This window comes from Sturnus vulgaris, chromosome 3, assembly GCF_052056855.1.
Source record: "Sturnus vulgaris isolate bStuVul1 chromosome 3, bStuVul1.hap1, whole genome shotgun sequence".
Lineage (NCBI taxonomy): Eukaryota > Metazoa > Chordata > Aves > Passeriformes > Sturnidae > Sturnus > Sturnus vulgaris.
Window position 1 is genome coordinate 82,805,198 of NC_142245.1, and position 15,107 is coordinate 82,820,304.

A 15,107-nucleotide genomic window follows, 5' to 3' on the forward strand; every position below is an offset into this window, starting at 1 on the left:
ATTCCCTCAGCTCTGCAGCAGCAAGTCAATAATGTCAGCAAGAAATTGTACAACTCATAAAGGATATTGGTATTCTTCAATATATTCTCCTGTGGCACTTATGATGTCTATTTCCGATTAATGATAAACAGAATAAGACAGAAAATAGTTTATTAAAAACGAATGCCATAGCTGAATATTGTTTAAAAGGTTCACCCCCACTAGTGTTTCAGTCAAAGGTTGATTCAATAGGTGCCAGGCAAATCTCAAACACAATTCCTGAAGATACGTCCCCCTAAGGAAATTAAATCAGAACTATTTTACATTAATTGTCCTTCCACAATGCAAAAATATGGGCGTGTTAGACATCACTCTTGAAAGACTTACACACACTTCAATGCTAAAGTCAAACAATATTTTTTTGCTCAATTCCACTCCAAACAAATGTATCTCTTGGAAAGCTCAAGAAAATAACTGTTCCCTTTTTGAAGTTATAGACCCATCAAAAAGGATCATTTAGGATTATGATACAGCCAAGCACTTCAGTTTTGTACTTATAAACATACGGGTTTTGTCCAAAATAAAGTAGAAATGGATTCTTTTTCCTACATTTGACTTCACAGAAACGACTGTCAAAGCTTCCCCAGTCTGTCACAAGATAGACCTCCAAGCAACCTATGTATGTGGAGTTTAGTCTGAATATTTCAGTCCTAATTCTTCTCTACCAAGAGTAGCTCTTACTTCACACTTAGAGCTGTAAGTCGCTACTACAAACTGCAAGTGTCTGATAATAGTCAGAGCAACACTCTCCCTAGAATGACAGAATCTATCATCCCATGGCTCCTGCAAACTACAGTCACTGCACTTAAGACAAAAACAAGCATTGAAGGAATAAGATTCATAATTTAGACAAATATACCTGTTTATCGGGCAATAGAGATTCTGAGTTTGTATCTAGAAGGGATAAATACTAGTGATTTTTTTCCAATCTAGAATCACAACACACAAATAATCAGTATTGTAAGAAAGTACAATTACCTGCAAAGTTCTCCTTCTCCTCATCTGAAAGTAGCTGCTTTTTTTTCAAATGTAAGTTTTGCAGAGCAGTTTCCAACAATTCCAGGGGAACAGCAGAGCACTCCACAGCTTTCTGAAGGATCTGCTTACACTTCTTCTCATTTTCTAAGTGGTAAGAAGCACAGAGTTCAAAATCACAGAAATAAAAAAAAACAGTTACACTGGGGCAAGATTTTTTTAACAAGATGGTTACATTCATGTTGTCTTATATTCACTTTGCATAGTTCTATGGAGCCATTGTTCATTAGCAACACCACCCCTTACATTGCCACTTTAAGGAAAGTGCCTGGAAATAGTTACAAGTGAATCACACAGAGCAATTTTTCACATTAAATTGAATACCATGTCACAAAATACGCATTCTCAGTGGGTTTTTTTTAGTGTTATAGCAACTGTAAGAAAATTCTACTCATTCTAAAATCAATTTTTTTCTGTAGTATCAACAAGGAAATATGACCTTTATGGACTTCCATTTACAACTGACCAGGTAAAAAATTTATTATGTATATATTATAAACTATCTTTAATGCACTTAATAGAAATCAAATTTAAAACCCGATGTTGTTAAATAAAACATCACTACTCTGGACAGCCCTACAATTAAGAAAAGACAGAAAAGCAAGGATGTTTTTTCATTACAGTTTTAGACATTACTAAATGCCATAAACAGAACTTTTAAGAGAGCTGGGGTGGGAAAGGGAGTGTGTTAACAAAACCTATTGAAGCAGTGAATTTACATATGTAAACACGCACAGGCATCTATTAGAAAAACTCAAATAAGGAAAGACGTCTACTGTAACCACAATACTTTACTTGGTTTAAAGAACACCTGGACAAAATGATGCAATGCTTTGCTACCGCTGTCAATGCTCCTGAAACCCCAAATGCCCTTCTTCCTCCCTTCCAAAGCAGCAAAACATAAACCACTTTGTTCTTACATTCATGCCACATTTGCATATACTTAAGTATTTCTGATAATATATAATAGTATATTTAACAGCACCGTGTCCCCTGCACTCAAAACTCCACCCATAAATGAAGTTAGACATCACTGTTGCCTGTAGCTCCGGCTGGCGTAAGTGCAGTGTAGGTAACAGGAACTTATGCTTTAAGTAACCTATTTTAAGAATATTAAATGGATGCTGTCAAACATTGAAGCAAGGAAGCACCAAAATTAGACGAGCTATAATTTCACTTAAATCAATTTTGTGCTAATTTGTTAGAATTTGGTTTTTAACCATATAGTCAAATATGGTTTTTTCTCCTAAATCATTAGAAAAGAGAATAGGTTCCAACAATCCTTAACCAGCATTCTGTGATTCTAGCTTTGGCTATATTTAGTAACCACACATTGCTTCAACAAGACCTGCTACTCGAAAGTAATTCCTCCTAGTATTATGTGTCTCATTGAGTAAGAAAGAGCATGACACCAAAACATGTATGTGAAAAATTAACTGCTTCATCCCCCTTAACAGATGAGGATCCCAGTCAGAAAATAAAGCCAGGAGTGTTTCTGCGTTTTAATCAGTCCACTTTATCACGTACCAAAAGCCTGAATCAACCACCTTGGTTAGTTAATATTTGAAATAGTCAAAAGTAGAGTTTTATCTATGGTCATGAGTTCTGACCAATTCACAGCAAATCATCTTGTAGTACACCACCCAAGGCACCCAAGTGAAGACAATACAGCTTCTCCTCTGAGGTATTCAAATGTAATTGTAGTCAGTATTTAAGAAAAAAAAAAACTAAAAAAAAAAAAACGAGCCACAAGAACAGAATGGCACCTTGATTGTGTCACTCCATTTCCAGGTCACTAATATTCAATTAAGAAATCAACATCAATTTGCTAAGTCTAATTTCACAATTTCAACTTGAGCTTTTATCTTGAGCAAAACTGTGAGCTAAGGAAGAGAACGTGCATAATGCAAAAGAAAATACTGACAGGTGTGCCAAGCACTGCTGAAATCACTGGGTTGAAGAAGCAACAAAGCACTACCCTCCTCCTTTCCCTCTGGCCTAAGTGGACACAGTGAAAAAGGAACAGCATTCTTAAGTAACAATTTACAACTCATATGTTCCAATAATCCTCTTTGAAGACTCAGCAGGAACACCACAGATTCATACATATTACCAAAGAATATGTATATACATACATTAGAATATGTATATAAATACACCTAGATGAGCTCAAAGGTAACAGATACAAATCAGAGACCACACTGCAGATAAAACAAGGTCAATTACAACTGGCTTATTTCCTTTGGGATTAGGACTTCATTTTAGATGAATTACTTGCTGTCAAAGTAAGAAACCATTGCATGAACACATCCCATAACTACAAGATGAATTTAGTCACTGGGAACCTGTAGCAAGATTTCTACACTTTATTAAATTACACAATAGGTTTTATTACACTTATTTAACAATATCTTTGTTATTGCAGTATTAGTGTTTAATTATCTGTTTATTTAAACATCCCGTGCTCACTAAATAAATTATTAGCTTCTTTTTACTGCCGTTTAGAAGTTCAATACCATAAGTTTACATTAGAACAAGACTGGTCAAACAGCTGACTTATGCATAACACAGAACCTGTGTAATTTCAAGACAAACTCGCAGATTATTTTCTTCTTTTCCTCATGCTGTACAGGAGTCTTTCATAAAACATAACTTCTGCTTCTGGGGGGGGAGCTGGTTCACAGCCTTTCCTGCTCCAATGCCAATCAGCTTATGAGTTAAAAACTGGAAAATCTGAGATGACAAATTAGTATCTACTTATTAACAAAATAGCTCTGCCTCATGGGCCACACTTTGAATATCTAAACTATATCCTAAAAATACAGTTAAAAAGTAGTACTGGAGCAAAAATGTATAGACAAAACCACTATCGGTGGAAAATAAACAGAAAGAAGAATAACTAGTAAAATATATTCAGAATCTAGAGTGTAGAACAGACAGGTTAATTTATTTAGTGTAGCTAAGTTTGGGTAGAATTTCTCATACTAGGCAGTATACAACAACTTGCATGATACTGAACAAAAACATGAAGGAAAACAAATCACAAAAAAACTTATAATATATCCACCAAGATTTTTCCATTCAAATAAGAAAACAGCTTTCATGGAATGTGCTTGTCTTTCTGTACAGAGCAAACTGCCAAAGGAAGAAATAAACAGGGTCACATAGATCACTGTTCAAATCACCCACAGAAACAGGAGACACCCAAAAATACAAGCCTGGGGGCAGCCAATACAGCCATGCCTGCAAGTACCAGGGAAACCAAATTGTTTTTCATTAAACCAAAATATACTGTCAATGTGCAATCTATAGATGCTGTTTGAAAGAAGACAGAATTTCTTCCACAAGCAAGCCAAGTATTTGAGCCTCACTTTTCAATGCAGCAAGAGCTTTAGCCAAAAGCCTTCCACTGCAAGATCTAAATTAGAAAAGTAGAAGCTACTAACATTTTTCACCTGGTTTGAAAGTTATTTCTAAAACAGAAAAAAAACTCCAGTGAACTATGTACATATTTTAATTTTAAAAGTGAGCACATGTTCAGTAAATTTCCATTTTAAAAAATTCCAGACTTTTTTTCTGATTCGATACCTATCAGTTTTCTTACAATTTATGCAAGGGAACAGAAGTTTTAAAGAACAAAACTGAGAACGATACAGAACAGCAACACCAAACAAGTTCATTTTACATACCTTGTGATAGCTCAAACTGTGCAAAAGCCACATGCACAAAAGCAAATTTCTTGCAGTTCAGTCTGGCCAGATGAAACTGATCCCGTGCCTCCTCTGGATCTTGAAGACTGTAAAGACAGCACATTCATAGTTATACAAGATGAAGAGCGTGAGAAAGATAAAGTTCCATGAGCTGGATGAAGCCTTTAAGAAACTTCGAAAAAGCAACCCCCTACAGGCCAAAGATTTTCCTCTTAGAGCAATCAGTGAACTACAAATAAGCAAAGAATTTTAAATTCTAATAATTAAAAGATATCAAGCTGAATCTTGCCAAAACTCAAAGGACTCAATCCTTAAGTTCTTTCACACTTCACAGCTCATTTACTTTTGGCAAATTTCAATCTTAGTGTCATACTCAGCCATAGACCACTGAGCAGGTTAATGCTTACACACAGCACATTGATATTTAAATATTCAAGAGCAACTACAGCCTATGCAAATACCAGTCAAGATACAAAAGGCCTAAATCCACATCACTATGAGATATATTAACATTACATTTCAACTGACATTAAAAAAAAAATGGAGCTTAACTCTTTTACCAGCAACATCCATAAGCAAGAGATAAAGGAATTCTTTCCCAAGTTCCCCCTTGGCTCAACAGGTACACAAAAGATATCACTTACAAGTGGGAAAAATAAGACTTATGACCATGGTTCAAAATAAAAGGACAGCAAAATACAACACGAAAAGGTAAAGAACATATTTTCAGTAGAATTCTGCGGAATTTCAAACAAAAGAAGTTTCTAGGTCATGTAGATTTACTGAACTCAGCTCTGATCATCCAAAGCAATAGGACAGGCACAGAATAACCCACCTGCAGGCAAAGTCTGAGCCAAAGAAATTAAGTTGTAATGTATTATGTTCACTTGCAAAGAGTTTGTTAAAATTTAAACACCTGTAGAAAGCAGCAACAGCTTGGATAGCAATACGCAGAACAAGACCAAACACTAGCAGTAGGCACCAAGTGCCACACACTTGGTGGCACTGTGCTACAGCCAGAAGCAATCCATGAGAGCAGGCCTGGCATTGCTCATGTACAACACAGATAATCATAGAAGGATTATCTGTCTTTGACTCTTTCAGAGCTCACTCAAGGGTTCTTCAGACAACCTTGGTATCATAATAGGTCAAAAGGTATTGGCACAGCCAGACTACAGCTAAAGAAGATACCAGGACAAAAAAGGTCCAGTGCCAAGAATGGAATAATCCAATTTCTCACCTAAAGGTTGGGTGGAAATGTGATTGAGAGCAGGCTTGGGGAGAAAGACTTGGGGGTGACGGCTGACACAAAAGTCAGCATGAATCAGCTGTGTGCACTTGGAGCCCAGAAAGCCAAATGGAATCCTGAGCTGCATCAACAGGAGTATGGCCAGCAGGTCAGAGGTGATTCTGCCCCTCTGCTCTTGGGAGATCCCACTTGAGACACTGCATTCAGCTCCCAACATGAAAAGGACAGGGATTTGCTGGCACAAGTCCAAACAAGGGCTACAAAGATGATTAGGCAGCTGGAGCACCTCCCCTATGAGGACAGGCTGAAAAAGTTGGGGCTGATCACCTGGAGAAGAGAAGGTCGCATGGTGACCTCACAGCAAACTTCCAGTATCTGAAGGGGGCCTGCAGGAAAGCTGTCAAAGGACTTATTGTCAGGAATTCTAGTGGTAGAACACGGAAAAATTGGTACAAAATGAAAGAGGAAATTTAGGCTAGGTGTTAGGCAGAAATTCTTACTCTGAGGGTGGTGAGACACTGCAACAGACTGCCCAGGGAGGTTGTGGATGCCCCAAACCTGGAAGCATTCAAGGCCAGGCTGGAAAGGCCTTGAGCAACCTGGTCTGGTGAGAGGTATCCCTGCCTACAGCAGGAGGGGTTGGAATGAGATGATCTTTTAAGATCCATTCCAACCACTTAGCATGCTACAATTCTACAATCAGAACAAAACAGTGTTGATGGCAATAGATACTAAAATCTCAAGCCATTGCCACTGCTTCTGAAGCTTGTGATGCTGATTTGCTTTTCCACCTTGTTTAGGTGAAACACTTGGGAAAACAGCAAATAATTCTACTAAAAAGCACATTTCTTCTCCCACTCAAGGCAGAATCAGAGTACCTATCAGTGTCACTTAACTTACAGTATCAGTATTGCTTTACTTGCAATAGCTAAAAAATAAACCAGAAGCATTCTACAAAGTCATGAGATGAGACGATTTTCTTTAATGGAAGCTAAACCCAAGTAAAGACAAAATATATAGTACTGATAAACTGACAGCCAGGAACAGAGAAGGTAAGTGCAGAACACCAGGGAAATGTCAAACAAAAAATGAGCAATGAGAATAAGTTATGAGCAGCAAATAAACATGCCAAACACAAAAGATCCAAATAAGTAGCCACTGATTAATTTAACCATCTCCAAAAATTACAGACAATCATCACTGTTGGTTTTTAGGTCCAACCAACCAATCAAAAGCAATTTCATTGGTAAGAGTATAGATGCAGTTCATAAATATAGTTTCATATAAATAATTGATATAATATGCTGCTCTGGACAAGGAAGTATTAGCTTATAAAAATGATTAAGAACAAGCCAGTACCTGGAAGTAATTTCCAAATGAGGAATCAACATTTAGGGAGAAGCTTATAGTGAAGTTCCAGTGAGATTGATGCTGTATCAGATTTTGGTGGGAACATTTTTTAACAGAGGTTTGGATTGGTTGTTGATCTTCTTAAAAGATTTTTATTAGGCATGTCAGGAAACATATGACTGATGATATTTGCCAATTAAGAACTATGCATCAGAAAACAAAAAGAGCAGATTTGAGCTACCTAGTGAGAGAGTTAGATACTGTAGTGCTGGATACTAAAGCAGAAGTTATTTTAATACAGCTTAGAGTGCATTTTAATAGTGAAACAAGACAGACTATTTTCCCAAGAAGGTCCCTAGAGGCTGTAGCAGTAAAACAACTGAAGATATTCCAGCGAGACACCACAACTAGAACTGCTCATACTATTAATGCATTAACAAACTACTTTGGTTTTGCTGACAGCACCTTTGGTTTTACTTTCTGCAATACATCACACAGAATACTGAACATAACTCTTACATACATTTTAAAAGTATCCACCTTTCAAACCATGTTCTAAAGATCACGTGAAAATAGGTCTAGGTGATTAGGGAGGTAGGAAATAATCTTTCTGAACTTCTCACTGTGGGAGAGTTTAACAGATTTGAATTGAGCACGATCCTGGAAAATAATTTCCACAAACTAGGATCCAGAAGCCTATATTACAGAGTTTTTGCCTTGAGGAAAAGCAATTAATCTTCGAATAAGAATGCCATCTTGCAACAGATCTTTAAACCTTTCTGGAAGAGATTCCTTACTCCACTTACATAAAAACTCCTTCCCTCTTCAAGATCCTAAAGATTCACAAGGTCATGATTCACTCCTGTTTCTCAACAGGAGATTCAACAGATTACTTCCACAGTATGCTTTTAGTAATAATGATGCAGCAAGATCCATGCAAATGACAGTGTAGAGAAGTAGACATTTATCACACTGAAAGATGAAACCATATGCCAAAACGTAGAATAGGGGAAGAACATACAAGAAAAAGATTAGCTATGTTCACTGGAAGATCTCCTGCTCAGCTCTAGTTCTTACATTGCTACATTGTTTAGATACAGCTCTTCATCAAAATATTTGCTGTAATATTTCAAGTGACAAAAGAACCCCTTATGAAAAAAATTATTATACCCCTGTCCCAAATTATGTCTGAACAATCACACTGCTCGAATTTGGACTAAATAAAGCAATAAATGACCACAACCAAAACTAATTTTCAAAGCATGGAACTAGAGAATGACATTTTGAGACATTCTTCCTATCCTAAGGCAGCTACTTTAATCAAACTGTGATGATCTTTTCCAGTCAGAGAGAAAGCATACTAAAATAAAGCACAAAAAAAATCTCATGTTATTCCCCCTTGTATCTTACATAGAGAACCAAGAAAAAAAGTAGCGTGTTAACATCTAAATCAAATAGCACAAAATCATCATGTTTATTAGCATATACAAAAAAATGCAAGTACTATGGAGACACTGGCTAACCAAAGCTATCTGCCTTCATGGAACCAGAATGAAAACATTCACACTCAAAATGATGATTTGTTGCAGAAAACACTAATGAAACAAGGTATTCTTATCTTAATTCAAAACAATGATGAGTTCTCATACTGAAAATTTATACTTACGCTTTCAACTCAGCAAATCTCACAAGGATGCGAGCATAGCTCTCATCTTGACTATACTTTTCTGCAGGTAATGCAGCCACTGCTTGACTGTAACGACCAATGAGTCTATTGAGTAGGCCAACATCCATCTGAGGAACACCCTTTTTCTCTAGTTTAAGCAAAAAACATAGCCAATCTTCTGGATTATTTGTTGTCATTATTTGATTGACAGTTCCAGAGTTATCTGACAGAAAAACAAAAAAGGAGATAGATTAAAACAGCAGCAAACATGTACAGAAGAAACTTTTTATAAGCTTTTGTGAAAGACAGTTACTGAAAATTTTTTAAACAAGATTAAAGTAACAGAGCTAAGAAATAAGGAGAGGTGAAGTTAACTTTGTGGTCATTAATATTGAAGAAACACTAAACTTGAAATCTTTTCAGTCAATGATTCTTTGACTCAGTCTAGGTTAAGATCTTTTGCATAAGTGACCGTAGAATAACAAAACCAAATACCTGTTGTATCAGCTGAGATTTTAGTATAGTTAAATTCATCTGTGTTATTATCTTCATTTCTGTATTTGTTTTTCAAGTTTCTAACTCTATTCATGATTGATGCAATCTGTGACAATCCTCTTTCACTTAGGTCTGCCTCCTCCATCTGCAGGCACAAGGTTAAAAAAAAAATGAAGTTACTGAAGAATCCTGTTGCAGCTCATTTTGATTGGAATCCCGTTGCAGCTCATTTTGATTGGAATCCCGTTGGAAAACCTCTCATGTATAATTTGGAGCTTGAGACTCAACCACATCATGTAACAAATACACTATTAAGCCTTTGTCAATGTAGTTATACAAGTAAACTTCTTCAAAGAAGACAATTTGGACAAAAAAAAAGAACTGGTACTTAACTCATCCCCCCAAATTTTAATCCATGCTTCACAGTAGCCCTTTCCAATAAGGTCTATTCAGCATTTGAATAAAAAGGGGAGTAGAAGTACTGCCTGAAGTAGCTTCCAGTCTATTGCATTAAATCACATTCTGTATTCATAATTAAGCTTTAGTTTAGTACACAGTGTTAATCCAAGCTCCTTGCCACAGGTTACAGCAATTAGTTCTCACAGTGGGCTAAGCAGAAAAGAATTCACATTCTCCTCTGTTCAAAGGACAAAGACAAGTGATGCCTATTTTTTTAAGTTTCTGAAAAGGAGGTTTAGAGACTCTAAAGATGACTTATAAGAAAACTAAACACCAAATCCTCAACGTTCTGACAGTTTATCATCTGAGATAATACATGTATACAGTTGAGAGATCAGAATCTAGGCAATCTGAACAGCGCAAGACTACTAAAATAAACTAAAAAAACACCCTAATGATTTCTTCCTTTTCTGCCTACAACAAACAACTTCTCCCACATCAATGTTCCATGCATCTAATGAACATGAGAATTCTAGTAAAAACTGGTGAATTTAGTGCATATTCACAGGATCTGACGTCCTAATTACTGTGAAGCTGGGCCCAGAAACAGGGAAAGTAACACTTCAGACAGATTAAATAGGTTCAAAGAAAGACTACATTTACTTTTATAGCAAAATGTTGGTCTTGTACTTGTGAGCAACAAATCAACAAAAAGTTGCTAGAGGGCTAGAAACCTTAGATCTACTTTCAGGTGATTTATTGCTAGAGAAGGAATTGAATGGAATGAAGTTCATCTACCTTTAACCCCACTACCTAAAAAATACACCAAGCAACACTCTCAGGAAGTCTCACAAATAATTTTTAGAGCATTATTCACCAGAAGCTGACATGTCTTTAAAAGCACCAGGCTCCCAGCTTTTCCCAAGCAAAGACCATAAATCAGAAGGATTACCATGCTTATAAGAGATTGCTTATAAGGCAAAAGTAGGCATATTTCATGTTCATCCTGAACTAGCTATGGCCCACCAAGAATACCAAGCCTACTCTTATCCATACAGAAGTGTTGTTTTGTAGGTTCAAAACACAGTTTTGCTGTGTAAATTCCAAGACTTAGTTCAGCAAAAGCAACATCCACATCATCACTATAAAAAGGCCTTAGCACCCTAAGGTCTGGAGAAACACTCAAATAGCTTCAAGCAAGACCTACAATGTAAAAAGCCCAAAATCCTATGAAAGCTAAAGACTGTATGCTAAATCAGCAGTATATAAAATACTATTTTTGTTTCACTGAACAGAGACAAATAAAGGAACCCCACCCTCATATATATTAAAATATGTACACTGAATAAATTTTAATTTCAGCGCTTGTTTGGAATTTGATTTAACATCTATTTCTCTATCTGAGCCAATTTAGGTTGTTCTGAGAGCAAGTCTGTAAACTGCCCCATGTTTTGGGGATCATGCTGCTAAAAATTACATAGGAGGTTACTATAGCAAATACAGTTCATGTGCCATTCTACACATGATACTAATTTATTTAATAAAGAAAATTTTAGTACAAATTGCAGTTTTGCCTTTTAAAAATACTGTGGAAGGGGCTACAGGAAATCAGATGTTCCAAATCACCTCTTTATGGGTGAGAATATCCATAGAGATCTAGTTTTCAACTGTACCAACTCCCTCAAAGTATGGATGAAGTCAGCTTCTCCAGAACCTGAAGCACCAAGACAACCAAAAGAAATTCACCTCATGTTAAGAAATACGACAGTATCTCATTACAGCTGTAAATGCTAACAATTCTCAGGTGGATTTTGAATTTCTTAAATGCAGTCTTTATATTTTCCTCAAGAATGTCAAAGGCTCATTATTCTTCCTGCAATGATAACTTCCCAAATGCAGTAGACAAAAAGAAAAATAAATTTCTGTATAAATTTGATCATAAGTCTCAACAACACACAAACTTACATTTCTGGTGTGCTGTTTAACTGTTCAAGGTTCAACGTGTCATGGAGAAAGACGCTCCTGAAGAATAGATATGCCTTGCCAAAAATGTAAGATGGATGAGGGCCAGACTACCTCAGATGATCCCAAGAACCCAAAGGCAAGAAATTAAGTTCTCCATCCTGAAGAAGTTCCTGTGTATCAAAAATTGATGGGTTAAACATTGAAAGCCTAATCTTCATATCCCAGAAATACAGCTTTCATCAAAATCAATAAAATTATTCCTAGTTAGTAATAAAAACAGAATAAAAAAAGCTTAAAGGCAACTTTTTGAATGAGGGCAAGCATTTCCAAATGTGTCAGCTTGCTGTGACACTCAAAGACTAAAACGTACACACAAAAAATCCCAACACTAAGAAAAAGTGCTGCCAATTAAAAAAAATTAGCAAAACTAGCAAAGAAATAAAATTCATCCACATATTGTCATGATTTCCCAGCAATCTGTCTATTCATGCCAATGTTCAACCATAAGCAAGTATTCAGAGGTTCATTTTTTCTTAATCTGCTGCATAATTACTCTTAAATAAGCAATTTACCATTAATTTCCCCGGTGTGTGTGTGTATATATATATATATATATATATATATATATATATATATATATATATATATATATATATTGAAAATCTTAGCATGTGGCACTGAATAGGAACTGAGGATGTAACTGCAACAGCTACAAATCAGCATACCTGAGGTCTAGAAATGCCACAGGAGAGAAGGTTAAAGACACGAACCCAGGGAACAGGGAGAACACACAATGCAAAGATCAGGAAGAACTACCTCTAAATAAAGCATAGTAGTTCAAGTAACTTCATACAGACCCACTAAACAAGGAGTCAAAGACAGACTCGAGAGCATTAAATGGATAAAGTGGCAGCACAGGTTGGTGGTAAGATTCCACATCTAACAAGCACAAAAACTCTCATTGATAATAAAAAGAAGTAACAGCATCCAGTCTTGAAATATTGTATTAGCTATATTGCACTACTTGTTCTGCTTATGTCCTCTATGGAAGAGAGGTAAAATGACCTCTGTTTCCGAAGCATCTCCCGGGCTTTAAAAAACACAATCCATAAAAGTGCATAATCTTTCTTCTGTTTTGTTTAAAAGTCCTAAATCAGGATTTTGTTTTAAAGGAAAACAAAAAACTCCCAACACTAAGTAAAAAATAGTGACACTAGCAAAGAAATAAATTAGAAAAATATTAAATTCTAACGGAAGACACAGAAAGGATAAGACTCCAAGATGCAAGATAGGGCTAAGTAGAAGAGAGGCTGAACAGCAGCGGAGTAGGTGAGGCAATGTGGCATAAACAAAGACCGTGAGGCGAGAAGCCTCAACCAGGTTTCATTGCCCTCAGGGGCGGAAGCCCGGGGCTGCCGAGGAGCCCGGCCCAGCTCCTCCGCAGCCTCACCGCAAACCAGCACCAGCACCCCTCTAGCCCCGGCCCCCTCTCCCACCTTCCCTCACTCCGGTGCTCCCCGCTCGGTCCCTTCACCCTCGCTGTCTTTCCCAGCCCAGCCCGGCCGCCCTTACCGAGGCCGCTGCGGGGCCGGAGCGCGGCTCCAACCGAGTGCGTCCGTGCGCTGTCCCCAGTTTGAATGTGACAGACGCCCCGCGAGCGCCCTTCCCATTGGCCGGAAGGCGGGAGGAAGCCAGCGCTGATTGGCCGCAGGAGGGAATCATGGGCGGGCCGCCCGCCCATTGGCCGGTGGCTGCGCCGTGCGCGGCGGCCGCGGGTCCCGGCGCCTTGTGGGGCCCGAGCGGACGGGCGGTGCGCAGGCGCGCTGGGGAGGCCGCGGCCCGCTCCTGAGTACGGGCGGGGTGTGCCGGGGTGGGGGAGTGCCGGCTCACTGAAATTGTGTATCTGAAAACCCTCGTTTGGCCGTAGCCGGTTGTAGTTTGAAGATTCATTTAGTTGTAACAGAATAGCCGCGCTGTGTCCTGACCAGCTCCTTAAGGTTACTCGTCTCTCCCGTATGCCTTTTCCTCCGAGGGATCCCTCTTAAGCCGATCCTGTATCTGCAGTGTGCCTAAGGCTGCTAAAAGCAGCTCCTTCCCTGAGCTGTCCCGTTCTTGGATTATAGTAATGCAAACGTACTAAGCAGAAGAGTCCGGCCTCTCGGTTTGCGTTCTGGGTGTGCAGAATAATTTGTGTTCTTTGCAGCTGTATGATTCTTCTGATGCTTATAATGTATTCAATGTTATGCTTATTATATTTTCAAGATTGATAGCTCATTATAAAAAACAGATGTGTATTTATGCCTTATTAATTTGATAAGTTGCTAATCATTCGCTTGCCATAGACATCACTCATGATGTCTAATAAGATACCTAAACTAGCCTTTTAATGAAATTCATCTCATTCTTTTTCATTCATCTGTATTTTAAGTATCTTATCTTACCTAGTGATACAGGCTCAGTCTACACTCAAAAAAATATTTCAACAAGGAAATTAATTCCAAACACCTTTTTTAGAATGTAATGGATAATCCCATGGAGGTCCCTGTGTTTCTCTACTAGATAAAGTGCAACTCTAATTCTCAACTAAGGCTAAGTGAGATTATATTTGTCAACATTACCTTACTCCTCCTTGCATATATGCATTTTTGGTGTGTTTGTTGTGTTGGTGGTCTTGCATTCCACCAGAATCCAAATCTAGTGAAAATCTAAAGAAACAGCACAAGTTGCATGAATCTGCTTTGCTTCTGGCTTCACTTCAGGAGCATAGAGGTAGATTATTTTATTAGCAGGAGTTTTGATGGGTGTTAAAGGAAAGTTATATTGTTCTAGTAAGTGAATAATGCCTTAAGAAGCTATCATTTCATTTCTGTAGCTGTGACAAGAAATCTTGCTACCATATAGATTCCTGGCAAAACCAAAATAAGAAAAAGAAGATGGGATAGATCTTGGGGGGGAAAAACCCAAACAAACAACAGAAAAATAGTCAGAGAAAGAAAGGCTGTAATACTCAGAAAAAAAATAAAGGATCATCAATTTAGTATTCTTCAACAAAACATAAAATATGCATGGATTTTGGATGGTTGGTAGAACCATTTGCTTATAAATGTTTATGTTTCTCCTTTTATTTAATATAAAGTCATAGATACAAAGTGAATTTAAGAAGTATACGAACTGAAGTCTTCACCTAAAGGTAATTGCA

At 37.5% G+C, this 15,107-nt stretch overlaps 1 protein-coding gene across 1 annotated transcript in view; it reads right to left on the reverse strand.

Annotated features, from left to right (window-relative positions):
* The window catches only part of TTK (TTK protein kinase), a 29,865-nt gene extending 16,289 nt beyond the window's left edge, over positions 1-13,576 (reverse strand). The window contains exons 1-6 of the mRNA XM_088162122.1: positions 13,481-13,576; positions 11,909-12,078; positions 9,545-9,689; positions 9,050-9,272; positions 4,764-4,870; positions 1,018-1,161 (exon numbers count right to left, since the gene is read on the reverse strand). Of these exons, the coding sequence (XP_088018248.1) occupies positions 1,018-1,161; positions 4,764-4,870; positions 9,050-9,272; positions 9,545-9,689 (619 nt within the window). The 5' untranslated portion in view covers positions 11,909-12,078; positions 13,481-13,576. The remainder of the gene's footprint in view (positions 1-1,017; positions 1,162-4,763; positions 4,871-9,049; positions 9,273-9,544; positions 9,690-11,908; positions 12,079-13,480) is intronic.
* Between the last annotated feature and the right edge of the window lie 1,531 nt (positions 13,577-15,107).